Here is an 18,722-nt window from a genome sequence, read left to right as displayed (position 1 = left end):
GAAAACTGTGTTCCGCCATGTAGTCGACAAAACATCAGGCTGCTGAGATTCAGAAGCCTAAAGACTTGCATCTGATACAAAACTAACATTACTGTACATGCTATTTTGAATGGAACGAGATGTTTTGTTGGTAGTTTTGAATGAGAGTTAAAAAAAAAGTACAAGCAAGACATAAATGAAGCTGGTCAACCTTACAATTGTTTGGCTAAATGTTTATTTTATTAGCAAAAATGTAAAATCAAGGTATAAACGGTATATATGTTACATTTCCATTTTTTTTAGATTTTTTTTTTTTTACATAGTTAGAAAAATAAGCTGTAACTCAAAAATTCACTCTTGAAACATTGCACTCTGAGCAGTTCTTTAAAAAAAGAAGAAGAGCTGAAATATATACCCAAACAAAAATATGTTCTAAGATGTTTTGCAAATGTTCCTATTAAGTTATGAAAACAGTAATTCTGAATGTTTTTAGAACCTTCAAAACGTCCAGATTTTTGAATGTTTTAAAACCTTTTTTACTTGGTTAGTGAACATTAGAGAAACCACAAAGGGAATGTTTCCTCTATTTAAAAATGTTGCGAGTATTATGGGAACACCTGGGAACATTCTCTGTGGTGTAATATTAAAAAAGCATTAGACTTACATCCAACTAAAATTTTCCAGGAAAAAATAAAGCGCTCCATGAATGATGTATAACAAAACCTTTGTGCGGATGTTTTGACAATGCAATTTAAGACCAGATAACTTTGAACATACATTACTGGCAGAACATTTGTTCATAACTTTAAGATAACCTTGTCAGAATGTTAGTCAAAGAATATTCCCTGGAAATAAAGACAACAGTATTGATGTAAAGCAAACTAAGTAAATATAAAATCAAACACACTGCACTGTTCACTCAAAGTCACTTGAATGTGATAAACTGACACTTATTATTCATATCAGTACTAGTATTTATCATTTTAACATGCAGTAAGATTCACACATCTATAGGTATACTGATAAGTGCAAAACTGGTCTGGATGAGCAACACTCTTAAACAAACAAAGATATGAAAAGCGAAGTGATGATATCATAAGGTCCTCCACCTCAGCAGCGTCCGTCTCTCACAATCAAAATGTCTGCATTTGTGTGCCTAAAAAACAAACACCCTTTCAGTTATCCAACATCAATACTTGCTTACTAATTACAGGCAAGAATCATGTCAACTGTAATGCTGTAATCACAGGAGCAAATGAATGGACTCACATTCTCTGCACACACAGGTTGCATTCATTGACGTATGTGATGCCATCATTACCGCACACGGGTGAGTAGTTGAGAGGACATGCTTGGTTGACGCTCAGTCCTCCACATGCAGGCTGTCGGATTAAAAATGCATGCAATTTACTTCATTAATAATGCCTGTTATCACAGTTGATCTTCTAATCATACTTACTCTGCGGTAGAGTCTTGATTTATCCTCTGCGTCTGGAAAAAAAAAGGTTCTGTTGGATTAATCTCAATGCTGTTGTTAATTGCACATGGCACACCTCATTGATTAAAACAATAGCTCTTATGACAGATGATGAGACTTACCCACAGAGAGGATGAGGACCAGGCTCATCAGAACCACCGCTGTTCCAGTCATGATGCTCAAAGGAAGGAAGCCTGGATTTCAAAACACAAATCTGGATTTGGAAGTTCAGGCTGAGAGCTTTTAATAGTGACTGATGACTTCTAGCTCGCTTCTGAGTGTTGTATTGTTGATGACCCTCAACATATAGTTTGAAAGTGAGGAGGAGGAGGAGGGGAGGTGCTGATATTTTGACAGCCATCCGCCCACCCACTATCCCGCGTCAACACCAATGAGAACAGAGCCTCTCTATTGTCTATCTCTTTATTAAGGGATAAACATTCCAGTCTGTCCAAAAATTGCTGAGCACAATCCAAAAAGCATTGGCCTGTATAATATCCCTCAAAACAGGTCTGGCTGGGAGGTGTGTCCCTGTTTATTGGCCCCAAATAAATGGAATTCCACTAAACATGGAATGCAGTTAACAGAATAATTATGTAATGTAATAATTGACTTGCAGTATGGAATAGGGGCCTGAAGAGACTTTGAACTTACATTTTTTTCTTTTAATGTGAGTCATTGGTAAATAAAGCTTTTCAAAATGTTTTCAAAACTGATGTCATTCATATTTTTGAGCAATGAAAAATGTGTTTAAACATAGTTTCAGTTGTTAAAAATAAATATTTGACTGTTTTTATGTCAGGCTGTAACCAAACAATGCAAATAATAATGTTTATAAATCATATTTACTGTACCTTGTCTACTCACAATAAAAGAGCCATGTTTGAAGTTGTGCGACCCTGACATTTGAGAATATACAAATTGTTGGACAAAAGTTTTTTAACAGCTTTAAAACTACTGATATTTATTAAATGTGTTTATATGAAACGTTTCAAGCCTAAAATTATACCATTTAGTTTTAAATAGTTTATCATTTAGACACAATTTTAAATAGTTTTCTTAGTTTGTACATTTGTTCAGACATGTTGCACAATCTGGCATTTTGGGGGTTACAGATAAAACATAAAATAATATGTATTACTGACATGATATGATCTAAATTCAAACTAAATAGGTTTTATAGAATAAAGTGATATATGTCATAAATTTATCAAATTATTTTAAAAATATGTCATTGACCCATACAGGGAATTTTCCCTTAATAATCTCAGTGCAAAGTGGAACTTATTTTAACACTTTTCATATGTGTGAATTGAAACAATCTGGCAACCCCAGCCAAAACTGTATTAAAGTAATTAAAGAGACACAATAATGTTTAAATGTATTATATTCCACTTGATTTTTTAACTACATTTAAAGTAGTACAAATAGAAGGCTACAAGAAAGCATAGGAGAGCTTCTTATCTAAGCTATTTAAATACTTACAAAGGTTACTTGAAAGCCTATATATCTAACCTTTATATCGATGTAATTTTTTATTATCATAAATGTAAAGTTTTAAATTTAAATAATTAATAAAAAAAAAAAGATGAACGCACACTTCCATGCAGCGAACTTGAACGATACATTTCGGCTTCCGTACTGTCTCTGAGTGAACTTCGCTCAGGGCTGCACGTCAGTCCCCAGCTGCAAGTACAGTGTCCGGACAGTTCCAGATTTACGACGAGAAAAATGATACAATTACGCGGTATTTTCCGGAACGCGTCATGTCACGCAGGCGCAGCAAAACACTATCTTTCTTTGAAAAACCGACCTATGGTGAGTTTAATAATCATTCACAAGTTTTATTTAGGACGCAGTGGGAAACATTCGTCAATGTAGGTTTACAAATCTGAATATTTGTGACTTTTGAATTGAGTTAAACGACAAACACCGTTAGGACGCCACCATTGTCAATCAAATGATGATGTAACTCCACTGTTACATTGTTCAGGACTTGCCTTGGCAGTGTCAGGAATTACAAAAGCATGAAATCACTGCAAAAAGTGTAATAATCCAAATAGGAGCTAGGAGGCCCATGTTCTTCATGCATGTGGGGTCCAAAAGTCTGACTACAGGTGAAAATGTAAACATTAATTACGAATTGCATTATAAGCACAACTTTAAATGTAAATATGTTGTCTATATAATTCTAAATATAATTTTATTCTGAAAATGCCCCCCATTCAGGCTGTGCTACATGTGTCTTTTTGCTGTGAAATCTTTACTGATTTTTATAAAGTAGCCTAAGTATAGCTTTCTTTCTAGTATCAAATATGATACATCAGGCCTTTGAGGAACATATTTTTATAGGTACATCTCCCAACCATCTTTGTTTTGCCCCCCACAATGTAAACTACAGAGCTTTGATAATAAAACCAAGCTTACTATACTATTGGGGAAATAGAGTGACTGACAACTGATATTTATATGCATTTAATTAATGTAAGTAGTCTGCTTTACTGTTATAAATGTCTCATTGATTTACATTACAATATATCAGAATGTCTTCTTACTTTTTGGACATATTAATATCAGCAACTGCATCAAATTGCATAGTTTTGCTCAGTTTGAGCTGAGGGTTTTTTCCCTCCTCCTCGAGAATGAGCTCCATATTGTCCAGTATCATACTATAATATGTTATAAAAGCCTGATGTATCAAATATGACTGTTTCATTTCAAAATAATTGACTGTTATTTATTTGTATAGCATGCTTGCAGAGTTAATGACAGTAGCACAATAAACTCCAGAGAGCATCTTGTGAAAATGAAGAAACTCTGACCTTTTGTGCAAACGGGTTCAAATAATTTTGCTATTTGATTTACTGACTTAAAAAAAGTGCCAAATCTTCTTAAATATTTGAGGAATTTACATACAGCATTCCATGTTTAAATGTCAAAACCAAAACAAAACACTTTTCCAATTCAGACTTTTTGACTTCTATATTTATACACAGTGTATGTATCTTTTTAGTTTTTAACATGCCATTAATGTCAATTTCACTTTAGGTGTAGAGTTGTCTTGTTAAAAAAATATATATATCTGGGACCTATGGACATGATCTTTGTACTTAAGTGGGAGTTGGCTGGTCTGAACTTGTAGAACATAAACATTTGTACAGTTTATCGATTGACATGGCAGTTTCAAGTCTTTTAAAATGTGCTTATGAGTTTGGATGGGGTTATGAACCTCAGTAAATTGAAATTGAAAAAGCAGATGGCTGAAGCTGCCATTTCTCAATGACTCCGTTTTATGAAATCATATAAATCCAGACAAGTGTAGATGTAGAGTATGAGTTATAAGCGGAACAGTTCCAATAATGACCACTTGATGTCACTAGCACTTTGTTTTACGTTTGCCGAGCAGCCCGGGGCATCGATCTCCACCGGACCGCAGCAGGAGCACGGAAACTTCTATGAGTTTCGCACATATTACATCCAGCCGCATCTCAATGCTGCCTTCCTCAAACTGACCAATGAGAAGATCCACCTGCGTACGGCCCACTCAGAGCTCGTTGGATACTGGAGTGTGGAATATGGGGGTCTCAATCAAGTTTTCCACATTTGGAAGTATGGTGAGACTACTGAATTCTTAAAGGAGTAGTTCACTTTTTAAAAAAAAAACTTTTGCTGATATTTTACTCACCCCCATGTCATCCAAGATGTCCATACAATTCTTTCTTCAGTCGAAAAGAAATTAAGGTTTTTGATGAAAACATTCCAGGATTTTTCTCCATATTATGGACTTCAATGGGAACCAAACGGTTCAAGGTCCAAAAGACAGTTTCAGTGCAAATAGCAAACTGTTTAAAGGGATTTCAGATGATGAATAAGGGTCTTTTCAAGCGTAACGATCGCTCATCTGAACGAGTTTGAACAGGAGAGTCACGAAAATAGAGCGAAGCGACCATTTGAGCTTATAAAACGTAAATTTTGTTGTTGTTTTTTTAAAAAAATAAGCGATTGTTTCGCTTAATAAGAACCTTATTTATCATCTGAAATCGTTTAAAGCCCGTTTGGTTCCCATTGAAGTCCATTAAATGGAGAAAAATCCTGGAATGTTTTAATCAAAAACCTTAATTTCTTTTCGACTGAAGAAAGAATGACATTGATATCTTGGATGACAAGGGGGTGAGTAAATTATCAGCAAAAGTTTTTTAAAAAAAACTGAACTACTCCTGTAAATGTCCAATCTGCTCTTTAAAATCTTTATAAGACTAATAAAGGTACCAATAAGGTTCCATTCTTAGTAAAATTGCTTGTTTACTGTTTTGACCCAAGGATATTATGTGTATATTTCATTTAAAATATCTAAAGGGATGGTGCTGTTCTACATATAACTCCACAACAAACCCTTCTTTTCCGTTGTTTAGACAGCTATGCCCAGCGTGCATCTGTGCGGGCAGCCCTGGCTCAGGACCCCAGCTGGATTGAGCAGTACATCTCTAAAGCGATGCCCATGCTGAGCTCTCAGGATAATGAGGTGACGTACCTCGTACCCTGGAGCAAGATTCAGAAGCCACCCAAAGATGGAGGTGTGAACTATGTGCATTAACATGTCATGCATTGATTTTTTTTAAGAGTCACCAATTCCTGCTCACTTGATACTATAGGAGATATAAGACATAATCAAAGAAAAATAAATCTGAACAACTTCATAATGCAATCATAAGGGGTTCCTATATATTCCCCCGTCTGTCATTACACATATGCATAAATTGTTCACAAAAGAAGTTATAAAGATTTCAAATACTTATCTGAACAGCTTTTGTTGAAATGTGTTGTTTTCTGTAGGAGTTTTCGAGTTAGCCACCTTCCAGATGAAGCCGGGCGGTCCGGCGGTGTGGGGTTCAGTGTTTCAGGCAGCAGTGGGCACCCACATGGGTTCAGGATACGCACACTCTGTTGGGGTTTTTCACTCTGAATTTGGACTGCTCAATCAAGGTGGGTGAGTCAGGCAAGAAAGCAATGGGCTCTATGCACGGCGGTATTTCCGGTGAAGCATTAGGGATGCTCGATAACGTCAGCCGATCGTAGAGTCCAATGCAATTACCGAGAATTTATATTGAATTTTATACTCCATGGTTATACTAAAGAAACTTTAGTCACAAAAACAGACAAAACAGACACCCCTCGTTGTGTTTATGCTTCTTTTTAAAATTTTATTAAATAAACATAACTATATATAAAATTACATCTAAACGTATGAAAGTTTTGCTTCAAAGACGGGAGGACAGTAAATTTTGAAGACTCTGCCATATTCCCGTTTTCCTCGGTTTTCCTCCACTTTAATCTCCCCAACCGGAAACTGAAGAGCATCCTTGCGTCAAATGCGGTACTTATGCATGCATAAAGCCCATTATGTTTTAAAACAAGTAATTTAATTATGATATATACACTAGAATTCAATAGTTTGGGGTCAGTACCTGTTTTTCTGAAAAAACTTGCTTACTATTCAGCAATGATGCATTGATCAAAAGTTACAGTAAAGACTTTTATAATGCTCTTCTTTTGAACTTTTCTATTCATCAAAGAAAAAAAAATTAGCAAATTAGAATGATTTCTGAAAGATCATGTAACTTTGAAGACTCTCTCTCTTTATATATATATATATATATATATATATATATATATAAAAGATCATGTGACTTTGAAGATTCTCTCTCTCTCTCTTTATATATATATATATATATATATATATATATTTGCATTATAACAATATTACCAAATTTAGTTGTATTTTAGATCAAATAAATACAGCCTTGGTGAGCAGAAGAGACTTCTTTTTAGATCATTAAAAAATCTTACAAACCCCAAACATTTAAATGGTAGTTTATGAATACCAAACAGGACCAAGTGTAATTGACAATACTAAGTTTTAGAATTAGTGAAGATTTACTAAAAAAACTACTGTCAGGATTTAGACACACTGTTGAAAAGACGTGGATAGGGATATTTTTGCAGCTGAGCTTATAGCATATGCATTTGTAGGAGTTTCCCTTTCAGATGCGAAAAATATGGGAGGATAGTATTTAAATGAACCATGTAACTTGATTTACTAAGGTTTGTGCTAGTCAACTTACAACATTATTTTAGCCACTTTGCGCCTGTGTTGTTATTTGGATCACCCGCACCTGATAATCATCGGCTGTGCTTGTTTGCAAACCTAAGCGGATATGCGCTGATCTTGATATTTTTTTACAATCTATGATCTTGATAGACCGTGTTGGTCATTATGGAAATGATCTGGTAGCGTCTGTGTTCTTTAATGTGCGCTCTGTCAGTAAATCCCCATGCAGAACTTTACACTCCCATCAGTGCTTTTATGGGATTGTGGTTTTGTAAATCTGTTTTCACTGTTTGTTTGTATAGTATATTCTGACATTTCTTTCCAATGCGCAGTGCATGTTTTATGGTGGTATGAGAGTGCAGACCAGCGTGCAGCAATGCGGCAAAAAGCTCATGGAGATGCCAGAGTTGTGGCGGCAGGTAAATATTATTACAGCAGACAATATTGTACTGTGATTATGAGAGCATTCTGGGACTTTTATGTTTTACTGTTTGCATAAAATGACATTTCTTTTTTACTTTTGTATTTTTTTTCTCCAGTAAGGGAGAGTGCGGTGTACCTGGTGTCACAGAAGAACAAACTCATGTTTCCCTGTACCTTCTCACCAATCAAATAACATGGCCTCGAGGTTTGAATCCACAACCAGGAAAATGTGGAGTGAGATTTCATTTATGCAGCAAATTAAACAAGTGATAAACCGATTTAAAAAGTTTTTGCAGATGATCGAATAATGTTAGTGAGTCAAAATAATGCTTTGCATCGTATTAAGACTAAAAAGACTCGTTGTACATGCCATTTTTCTACATTAAATTCTTCCATGGCAATAAAAAACATTCTAAATTCAGCAATGTTATGTTGGATTTTGCATAGATTAGATTATAATAATACATTTTATTTAAGGCACCTTTCATGGCACTCAAGGACACCGTACAAAATACATAAAGACAGTAAACAATCAATCCAGTACAGCGACAAACATTAAATCACATGTAAGCCTGCCTAAACAGATATGTTTTAAGTCGAGATTTAGAAACTGAGAGACTAAAACTGTTACAGAAAAGAAAGTTCCATAAACGGGGAGCAGCATAGCCAAAAGCTCGGGACCCCATTTTAGTTTGTGTGCGTGGCAAAACAAGAGTAAGTGCAGAAGCAGATGTGTATATGAAGAAGATCTATAAGATGAAGTAGTCAAATTGTTAAGTGCTTTTAAGTCAATAGTACGATTTTAAAATAGCACAGAATTTGACTGGGAGCCAATGCAAGTTCCGTAAAACAGAGAAATGTGTTGGAAGATGGAAGTATTGATAATGACTTGAGCTGCAGTATTTTGTATTAACTGTAATTTATGAAGAGATTTGCAAGGAAGCCCATAATACAAAGCATTACAAAAGTCAATTCTTGATGTTACAAGAGCATGCACAAGTGTGGTAGTACTCTTGAGTGAAAGGACAGGACACAGATGATTTATATTGCGGATATGGAATTATGCAGAACTGGTAACATTATTTATGTGAGATTTAAAAGATGGAGTTGTGTCAAGAATGACACCCAAACTATTAACCTGATTCGACAGAGGAACAGAACACTTATCTATTACCGTAGAAGAAATATTCACAAATTTGGTCCTTGGCAAAGTTAACAAATACCTGTATATTGAGGAGAAGAGTAATCACAGCATGAGAAAAATATACTATAATAGTTCATAGTAGGAACAGAACACTTATCTATTACCATAGAAGAAATATTCGACTTACTTATTGTATTTTTTTAACCAACAAGAAGAATTTCTGTTTTACTGCTGTTCAATTTTATAAAAATTACATGAAAACCAATTTGTTAATTCTAGGGCTGTCAAACGATTAATCGCATCCAAAATAAAAGTTTGTGTTTACATAATATATGTAGGTGCACTGTGTATATATATACATGCTTGTATATATTTAAGAAATATTTTCATGTATATACTGTATATAGATTTACATATAATTTATATTATATATAAATATAAATATTTTATATATAAATAATATTTTTTTCTTAAATATACATGCATGTGTGTGTATTTTTATATATATATATATATATATATATATATATATATATATATATATATATATATATTATAATAATTATACACAGCACACAAACATATATTATGTAAACACAAACTTTTATTTTGGATGCGATTAATCGTTTGACAGCCCTAGTTAATTCACTTAAGCACTCAACAAGAGCAGAGGAGGGAGACTTAGAAGAAATATCATATTTCTTAGAAATGCTGCCAATAGGTAAAAGATAAATAATAAACAAAAGAGGTCCTAAAACAGAACCCTGGGGCACACCAGTGACAACAAAAGTGGGTTTTGATTTAAGCTGTTTTAGTTGTACGAACTGAATGCGATCTGTGAGATAAGAATGAAACCATCTTAAAGCCATACCAGTAATTCCAAATAAATGGGATGTGAAATGGTGTCAAATGCTGCTATAAGGTCAAAAAGTATAAGTATTGATAGAAAACCAGCATCAGCCGCTAGTAATAAATCATACCGTAGATATAGTGATAACATTTATGGCGCTTCTTTTTGTTTAAGTTGAAACAAATTGACACTGAAAATAATTCATACATTGAATTGACATCACAGATCAAATAAATATCAGGGTTGTAGATTGTCATTTTTTATTGTGTAAATACAGTGAATAAACAAGGCAAGTAACAGACATTCCACAGCCATAAATTTGAAATGTAAACAGGTATTAAATGAGGAACATCACTGTGGTATTAAGACTTTTTGTCCTTTTAGGTATTTGTTTTTTAGTTCTATTATTTTGATAGAACCCAATCCAAAACTAAACAGTAAATGAAAAGTAGCAAAAACATTGTCTGTGGAAAATCCAGTGCAAAGATCTGAACACATTGGCATTATATCATTTTTTTTTAATTAACATAGCAAGTAAAGTGCTTGGATGAAAGGCGAAAATCGCTATCACCTATTCCAATGAGATCCAAAATACTGATTTAACGATCCAAACTGAATACATGGATAGTTCACCCTTACTGTACTAAACGGCTATGCAATACAGGTTGTGGATTTCTGTATTTAATGGCCAGAGATCCAATGAAGGACACCCCAAATGCCCTTTTACTAAAGAAGGCACATGATCGGTATGTTTCAATTGATTTCCTTCTAAGTTGTTTATACGACTCTGAGGTATTTGTTACATAGTGTCACTTTAAAGCTTACTTGTATAAACTTTATTTTATAAAAAAAAAAAAAAAACTCTACAAAATCAATCACTTTGTTTTGTCCATGCTCAAAGATTCTTATATTACAAGATAACATGAGGCACTCTTGGATAGAACAGCCTTTAAAATAATGCCCCTTTTTTTTAAACATCTAAAACAATCGCTTGTTTATAAATAGACATATTAAAAACAAAATCATTTTAACATAGTACAATTTGCAGTTTTTCAGCCTTTGGCCACGCAAACAATTATGATTCTTCAGCATGTGATTCCCAGTCTTCTAGTTTTAAGAAAAAAGTACAAAGTCTCTGACCCTGAATTATTAATCATTGGCATTTTTCCATCTGCCCTATTATCTCAATGGCAATGAAAATTAATCTCTGTCAACGACTGCACAAAATACAGTCCGTGCAGTCAATACCAGAAATTTTGGCTTCAAGTTGACATGGTTGGAATTCAACCATGCTAGAAACACGAGAGAAGTCTTTTCGATATATTTTGCATTGACTTGCATTGAGGGTCTCGTCTGCATTGTCTGCCTCTCAGCTGACCGGCGAAGACGTTTATCTTCAGATGGCGGTCAGAACAGCAGACTGCAGCTCAAAGGCCACAAAAACATGTGGAATCCACTGGCTCCAGCAAGCATGTAGTATAAAGAGAGACTCCATCTCAGACGAAGCTTTCTATTGGCTTCTCCATGTTCTCTTTAGTGGACAGAGGGCTGAGGAGGGCCATGTTGACCCCGGTCTCTTTACGACGAATGGAGCTGTCTGAGTGGTCGTCACTTTGGTCCTTGGCAAAGTTAACAAACACCTGTATATTGAGGAGAAGAGTAATCACAGGATGAGAAAAATATACTGTAATAGTTCATAATATTTAACAAAGACCTATTATGCTTTTCTCCAAGCATGAAAAAGTCATGAAATGTCGCTCTAAATGATATTCTCTAGATCAGTAAGCACTTTTTCTGAACTCCCTAAAACGATTGATTGATTGATGGATTGAACATACACGTCACAATATTTAAATAATTCAAGGCATAGAGAGGAGCTGCGACAATGTCAAATATGTAACAAAATATGTTTTTCAGGGTTTCTGTGAGTCTTAAAGGTTTTTAATCAGGAATTCATGAAGTCGTGGCATTGCAAAAAAATTGATTCTGTTTTCCAACACAAATATTTCAATCAATATACATTCACTTTAGATGCAAATAGAAAATACAGTCTTGAAAATTAATACTATTATGTGAGTTTATGACTAAAACAAGAACAAATATCTGTGTTAATTTGAAAGTTATGAAAACCCACTGAGCCCACTGGTAGATATTTGTTCTTGTTTTAATCATAAACACAGAAAACAAGACTTCATATTTTATATCATATTGTATCTCCAGTAAATCTTTAGACATTTTCACTGGAAAACAAGAACATCACTTTTTTAGCAGAAGGTACAATTATTTCTGTATTCTGGTGGTTGGGAGAAAAGCGATTAAAACAAATGTAGTGTATGTAAAATTAATTCAATACAGATATCAGTAGGAAGTTTTGCTACAACTCAATGTTTTTCTCCCTCAACATTTACATTTAGAGATCACGTTGACGTATTGAGTTCCCTTCAATTTTTTTTTTTACTTGGTCTTAAAAAGGTCTTGAATTTACCTACATATAACATGCAGAAACCATGTTTTTTTATATTCAAGCATAAAAACCTATTCAAGTGCCCCAAAAATAAAATTCAAGACTTTCTAGAAGAGCATAATATTGAACACATGAATAATACATGAAATAAAAGAATAAAATAAAACGTGACTGCCTATGTAACTGTAAAGTAAATTTTTTTATCAAAATTCAAATCTTTACTTTTCTGTCAATTAAATCAGCTCACTTTTCACAAACATTATTTACTGCTAAATATTCTCTTTCCCTCTTCAAGTGAAATGTGTTGTGAATGCCATGTGTTAACCGTTGACTGTGCTAACTAGATGTGCCTGTGATATCTGTTGTTTGGAAATGCCCTCTCACCTGGTCCAGAGTGGTCTGGGACACGGAGTAGTCCTCTATCCTGAGAAACTCTTTGTTCTTGGCGAGAATGCTGAAGATGTGAGAGAGGGAGGTGAGGGAGGAGGGAAGCTGGTATTGTAGCATGTTTCTGTGTTTCTCTTTCAGTGTGCTGCCCGGCAGCTCGCACTCGATGAACTTCATCACCGGCTGCAGGTCAGGATCTGGCCCTGCAACCCTCAGAATGATGGTGTACCCATCGCCAAATCTGGAGGAAGATGAGCAAGAAATATGCGTCAAATCTAGAAATGCCTAGAAAGAAACTAATGTTTGTTTTATTCTTAATTATTTTTGCGGTTCTGCTTGACGTTGCTATTGTGCAGAAATGAGACACTGTATCTTTAAGTAATTACTTAGCGATTTGTATATATTAAGTAACGTTTTTCAGTTCTCTGATTGGTGGAGATTTCTTTGCAGAATCATGTAGTTTTTCTCCAAGAATTCCACTGTTAAGCAGGATTATTTAAAAAAAAACAAGTTGGAATAATGTGGACTGATGGCTTTAAACAAAGCATTGATTAACTACCTCGGTGAAGAAATATAATTGATTTATACTTCTGGAACCTGACCTTTGCACTCTGTATTATTGGTGATCTTACCTGTTCTTCAGGTGCTGGACACTACCCAGACAGCGGAACCTGCCGTTCACCATGATGGCCATCCTGGTACACAGCGCTTCACATTCTTCCATGCTAGGAGTGGACACGACACGGGTTAGTATGGAAGAAAATATATGAAATACTGCCTCCTAGTGATAGGTGGAAGTCTAACCTAAGCATGAATCTAAGCTAAACTAAGTAGACATTCAAAAGAACCCGTTTTAGAGGAAAACAAAAGAGTATCAGCCCTGCTGTCTAGAGACATCCGACTTTGTGTTCTTGTTTAGAACAGGAGATTTCTGGAAATCTTAAACTTTCAATGGAGGGACAGAAATCTATATTCTCCCAAAACTCTGATGATTCAAAACCTTAATAATGAGATCATAAAAGAAATTCAGTGTTGTAATCAAAATCTAATCCTTTATATGACGAACATATTTAATTTAGGCTTTATTTCACATAGAAACATTGATCAGCAAACATACATGGGAACTCAATTTTTAAACGCATGTACTATGAATGTTCGCTGAGCAATGTTTATATGTAAAGTTCAGACCATCAGAGTTTTGGGTGAATAGACTTTCTGTGGATGGACAGAAAGCTCTCAGATTTCATTAAAAATATCTTCATTTGTGTTCCTAAGATAAAAGAGTCTTATTTGAAACCACATGAGGGTGAGTTATTAAAGGAGAAATTCACTTTTGAAAAAAAAATTTTGCTGATAATTTACTCACTCCATGTCATCCAAGATGTCCATGTCTTTCTTTCTTCAGACGAAAATAAATTAAGGTTTTTGATGAAAACATTCCAGAATTTTCTCCATATAATGGTCTTCAATGGGAACCAAACGGTTCAAAGTCCAAAAGACCGTTTCAGTGCAGCTTCAAAGGGCTTTAAACGACACCAGACGATGAATAAGGGTCTTATCTAGAGAAACGATCGGCCATTTCAAAAATAATTTAAAAAGTTTAAGTTTTATAAGCACAAATGCTCGCCTTGCTCTGTTCTGTGATGCGCGTTCGTGACTCTCCTGTTCGAACTCAACAAATGAACAAATCTTCGAGTCATGACTCGAAGGGTCCTAGATAAGAGCCTTATTCATCGTCTGGTGTCGTTTAAAGCCCTTTGAAGCTCCACTGAAACTCTTATTTGGACCTTGAACCGTTTGGTTCCCATTGAAGTGCATTATATGGAGAAAATTCTGGAATGTTTTCATCAAAAACCTTACTTTCTTTTCAACTGAAGAAAGAATGACATGGATATATTGGATGACATGGGGGTGAGTAAATTATCAGCAAAAGTTTTTTTTAAAAGTGAACAACTCCTTTAATGAAAGAATGATAATTTTTGGGTGAACTATTCAATTTTAATAATACCTGTATTAGTCTACTGTTAGTGTTCATTTTAAGAGCATAAAGTTTGATGTTATTAGGGATATTCTGATAAATGTACCTGTGAGAGGTAAGCACGACGGAGCGTCCTTCTTTGATGACGCTGTGGATGCAGTTCCACAGTGCTCGTCGTGCCTTCGGGTCCATTCCTGTGGTGGGCTCGTCCTGTAATCAAAAGCACAGCCACACTCAGATTTGCCCTCAGGCTCAACAGGAAACACACACTGAACAGTAACATAAGCGAGAAGAACGGATCACTTCCTCGCATGAAACATATTCAGTATAATGCTCAGTCATATTATTGATTTGACTGCACTGGCACTATTGGATCAGAATTGAATTGAGCTTGATGATACACTATTGTCTTCTGCATAGCTAATTATTGCTGAATTGAACTAATTTCACAAAATTTTGCAATAATGACACTGAACACTGTTATTGAACTGAATTGAATTGACATTGAACATACTCAAAGTTAAAGGAGAACTCCTCCGGCGAACAATGAACCTTTGGTCTAATAAAACATCGGTACCTAGTCAATTGTTCTCTGAGTTTTGTTTTCATGATAATCGAATGTAAAGAGTTTTATCTCTAAAAACTGTTTAGCGTATAATGCTAGTAATGGGGGCATTGAGTAAGTAAAAAGAAATCGCTAGTTTATACCACTAACAAGGCTCGAAATAGCCCCACACTAACGCAGTAACATAATGAGGGTCCATACATGCAAAACGAAGCATTGAGAACTTTGTAAGTGTACAGACCGTTTAATAAGAAGATACTTTATAAAGACAGTTCACTTCGCGTATACAGACAGGAGCCATCTTAAAAAATAGTCTCGATAAGTCGATCCCCGAACGCCGTTCATACAGTTCAGAAGTTCGTTGAACTTCATAGAGTTCAGATCACTCAACACGACGTTCGTGGTTTGACTTATCGAGACTATTTTTTTAAGATGGCTCCTGTCTGTATACGCGAAGTGAACTGTCTTCATAAAGTATCTTCTTATTAAACGGTCTGTACACTTACAAAGTTCTCAATGCTTCGTTTTGCATGTATGGAGCCTCATTATGTTACTGCGTTAGTGTGGGGCTATTTTGAGCCTTGTTAGTGGTATAAACTAGCGATTTCTTTTTACTTAGTCAATGCCCCCATTACTAGCATTATACGCTAAACAGTTTTTAGAGATCAAACGCTTTACATTCGATTATCATGAAAACAAAACTCAGAACGGTTGACTATGTACCGATGTTTTATTAGACCAAAGGTTCATTGTTCGCCGGAGTTCTCCTTTAATAACTCTATTATCTTGTGTAGAGACACCTGAACAGCTCAGTTGAACTTTTTTCATGATTGAAGTACTTTACAGTGTTGAAAACTGAACTGAGTTGAATAATGACCCGGTCGTCTTTTTTAGAGCTGATTTACAGCAGATTTTGAATTCCATCGTTGATTTTGTTATTTTCTACTGTGAAGCTGCTTTGAATAAGTCTGTATTGTATAAAGCGCTTTATAAATGAAGATGACTTGATGTGTATCGCACTCTCGAGTGAAGCAAAACGTGCCTGTTCTTACGTGATTTTTGTGTAATCCACCCCTTTATGAAGCCTCTCTGTAGGCAATGGCAAAAGAGTTCAGGGTAATTTAGCTCTAGGGGTGTTATAATCCTGAACTCCTTATACAACCAGAGCGAGAAAACCAGCTGAGAGAATAATCAAACAGTGGTCATATGATCCCGACTTATGCTGTTTTTGTTCATCAGTTTACAGACATTCACCCAAGGAGGCACAAGACTTAGAGCCAGTTATGTAAGTGTGTTTGTGTGTTTGAGGAAATGCACATACCAGGAAGACCACTGGAGGGGCTCCAATGAGTGATATGGCGGTGGAGAGTTTGCGCATGTTGCCGCCACTGTAGCTTCCTGCGTTTTTGTCCACGTACTTCACTAGACCCAGTTTACGGATTCCCCACTCTGCAACCTGCCAGAGGTACAAAACATCAGTACAACCACATGACACTTTAATAGTTCATATTAGAGTTCAAAAGATGTTCAGTATATATATTTTTTGAGGTTAATCTAACCTCATCATTATTATATACGTAATATGACAAAAGAACAAAAAGTTTTCATTCTTAATGGTGATTTGTCATTACTATAATCCAGTATTTTTTTTTTCCTTTTTCATGTTTTTTTTTTTTTAAATCAGAATAAATTGAAGACAGTATAAATACTCTTTTATGCAGAACAATAATGCGAAAATGTGCTTAATTGTCATGCCAAACTGCAATAAAAGAAATCTTCATGGTCCTAAAGTTTTTTTTTTTTCAAAATGTACTTAATGCAAATAAATATAAATATTTGTACTGTAATTCACTTTATTTTTAGTGGCGATTATTACTGTACTATAGTATTCCTTAAAAATGTTTATATTTTTATACACTGTTTCTTTTTTTTAATTAGCATATACTGAAGGCTGTATTAATACTTAAAAGTTTTTGCATTTTGGTAATGAAAAAACAACAACAACAACAACAACTTAATTGGCATGTCAAATTTGGGTATTGGGAGGGTGGAGGTGAAATATGGCCCGGGCATGTGAGATTCACCACAAAAGTCTAATGATATTATCTAAAAAAAAATAGTCAATACTTAATTAAATGTGCGTGATAGTTTATAAGCTCTGCCCACCTCACAGACTTCATTCTCAGGTACACCGCGCAGGATAGCGTAGAATTCCAGGTGTTCCCGTCCTGTCAGCAGATCATTGATGGCGTCAAATTGAGGGCAGTAGCCCATGTTCTGATGTACTTCATCTATTTCCCTGAGAATACTGAGACAAGAGAAAGCAGCGTCATCAAAAACAAGCAACCACAGAAGTATAATAGACTAAGCTGTAATGAGGAAGTAGCATCTGTTCTCATCACTTATTTGTATGTCTACCTTTTTCCAGCAATGAATGCTTCTCCTTTGGTGACCACAGAGTCTCCGGTCAGCATTTTAAAAGTACTGGTCTTTCCGGCTCCGTTGACACCAAGCAGACCAAAACACTGAAAGCAGAGCAAAACAGACATCAGTTTGTATTTGTACAGTTGCTGTGAAGAAGTGTAACTCATCCGTCATGAATTACCTCTCCTGGAGGAATTCCCACACATAGACGATCGACAGCGGGCTTCTGTTTTCGCTTGTACACCTGGAAAAGAAAAGAATGACAGATCGATGAGGGCACCTTTATTTTAAAGGCTAAAATTGATGTCTGTGATCATCAGCTGAGGTTTTCTGCTGACCTTAGTAAGTTGTCGGAGTTCAAGAATGTCTCCTTGTTTAGCTCCATTCATGATCCTCTGCCTCTCTCTGGCCACATCTTCATCTTCCTCTCCAATCGGACTCAACTTAGCACTTAGAGACCTACAGGAAATGGACAAACCATCACTTTAGATCGTCTAAAATGCTAAACTATGTTCAACCATAATTTCATGAAAATGCAATTTGTTTTCTTTCGGAATATCATGTTGTGATGATGCTTACTTGGGTTCAAAGAAGAAACGATACTGGATAAGGACTGTTATGATGAAGAAGACCGCTCCTTCCACAGCCATAGCAAAAAGATTCTTGCCTACCATGTCCCATTCCAGTGGAGAACGGAAACGGTTCTCGCCTAATGCAAGGAAAGAGAGCGTTCAGCATCTATAACAATGACCCTTGCAGTAGCTACAGTTAAACACGCAGCAAGCGATTTCTGAGAAACGCTGAATCGGACCGAGCAGCACGACACGCTTGTAGCCAATCAGCAGTAGGGGGCGTGTCCAATAATGATGGGGTAGGAGAGAGTGAGCAAGAGGGAGATTTGAGCTGAAGAAAGACTGTAGAA

General features: G+C 35.5%; 4 protein-coding genes across 18 annotated transcripts in view; 2 read left to right on the top strand and 2 right to left on the bottom strand.

Annotated features, from left to right (window-relative positions):
- Positions 1–491: 491 nt before the first annotated feature.
- On the bottom strand, positions 492–1,802 carry LOC120461053 (putative pancreatic secretory proteinase inhibitor). The gene is made up of 4 exons (XM_039649153.2): positions 1,579–1,802; positions 1,439–1,470; positions 1,249–1,361; positions 492–1,135 (listed from the first exon to the last, which is right to left on the bottom strand). Exons 1-4 carry the CDS (start codon positions 1,628–1,630, stop codon positions 1,090–1,092), a joined length of 243 nt encoding a protein of 80 aa, XP_039505087.1. The 5' UTR covers positions 1,631–1,802; the 3' UTR covers positions 492–1,089.
- Positions 1,803–3,111: 1,309 nt separating this feature from the next.
- On the top strand, positions 3,112–8,409 carry nipsnap3a (nipsnap homolog 3A (C. elegans)). Of its 2 annotated transcripts, none has more exons than XM_039649059.2 (6): positions 3,112–3,274; positions 4,863–5,070; positions 5,869–6,030; positions 6,290–6,439; positions 7,898–7,984; positions 8,105–8,409. In XM_039649059.2, exons 1-6 carry the CDS (start codon positions 3,188–3,190, stop codon positions 8,179–8,181), a joined length of 771 nt encoding a protein of 256 aa, XP_039504993.2. In that variant the 5' UTR covers positions 3,112–3,187; the 3' UTR covers positions 8,182–8,409. The 2 variants fall into 2 exon arrangements, with proteins under 2 accessions (XP_039504993.2, XP_088991149.1); XM_089135023.1 differs by having other exon boundaries at positions 4,860–5,070.
- Positions 8,410–10,219: 1,810 nt separating this feature from the next.
- Positions 10,220–18,722, bottom strand: part of abca1b (ATP binding cassette subfamily A member 1b) — a 37,712-nt gene continuing 29,209 nt past the window's right edge. The window contains exons 37-46 of the mRNA XM_039649058.2: positions 18,380–18,509; positions 18,139–18,259; positions 17,982–18,044; positions 17,795–17,901; positions 17,543–17,684; positions 16,698–16,832; positions 14,918–15,021; positions 13,466–13,558; positions 12,831–13,074; positions 10,220–11,622 (exon numbers count right to left, since the gene is read on the bottom strand). Coding sequence (XP_039504992.2) covers positions 11,479–11,622; positions 12,831–13,074; positions 13,466–13,558; positions 14,918–15,021; positions 16,698–16,832; positions 17,543–17,684; positions 17,795–17,901; positions 17,982–18,044; positions 18,139–18,259; positions 18,380–18,509 — 1,283 coding nt within the window. The 3' untranslated portion in view covers positions 10,220–11,478. The remainder of the gene's footprint in view (positions 11,623–12,830; positions 13,075–13,465; positions 13,559–14,917; positions 15,022–16,697; positions 16,833–17,542; positions 17,685–17,794; positions 17,902–17,981; positions 18,045–18,138; positions 18,260–18,379; positions 18,510–18,722) is intronic.
- LOC120460995 (uncharacterized) overlaps positions 13,044–18,722 on the top strand; it is a 40,012-nt gene continuing 34,333 nt past the window's right edge. For 12 of the 14 annotated variants that reach the window (XR_016169725.1, XR_016169727.1, XR_016169722.1 and 9 more), the window contains exons 1-3: positions 13,044–13,134; positions 13,477–13,579; positions 16,616–16,841. The gene's annotated coding sequence lies outside the window, so the exon portion shown is untranslated. Of the gene's footprint in view, positions 13,135–13,476; positions 13,580–16,615; positions 16,842–18,722 lie in introns of those variants that run through there. The other 2 variants (XR_016169724.1, XR_016169721.1) reach the window with 2 other exon arrangements.

The sequence above is a fragment of the Pimephales promelas genome, chromosome 9 (genome assembly GCF_988280905.1).
Source record: "Pimephales promelas chromosome 9, fPimPro1.hap1.1, whole genome shotgun sequence".
In the NCBI taxonomy this organism is placed as follows: Eukaryota; Metazoa; Chordata; class Actinopteri; order Cypriniformes; family Leuciscidae; genus Pimephales; species Pimephales promelas.
The sequence above is the reverse complement of the archived record's forward strand: the minus strand, read 5'-3'. Positions and strand labels throughout refer to the sequence as shown.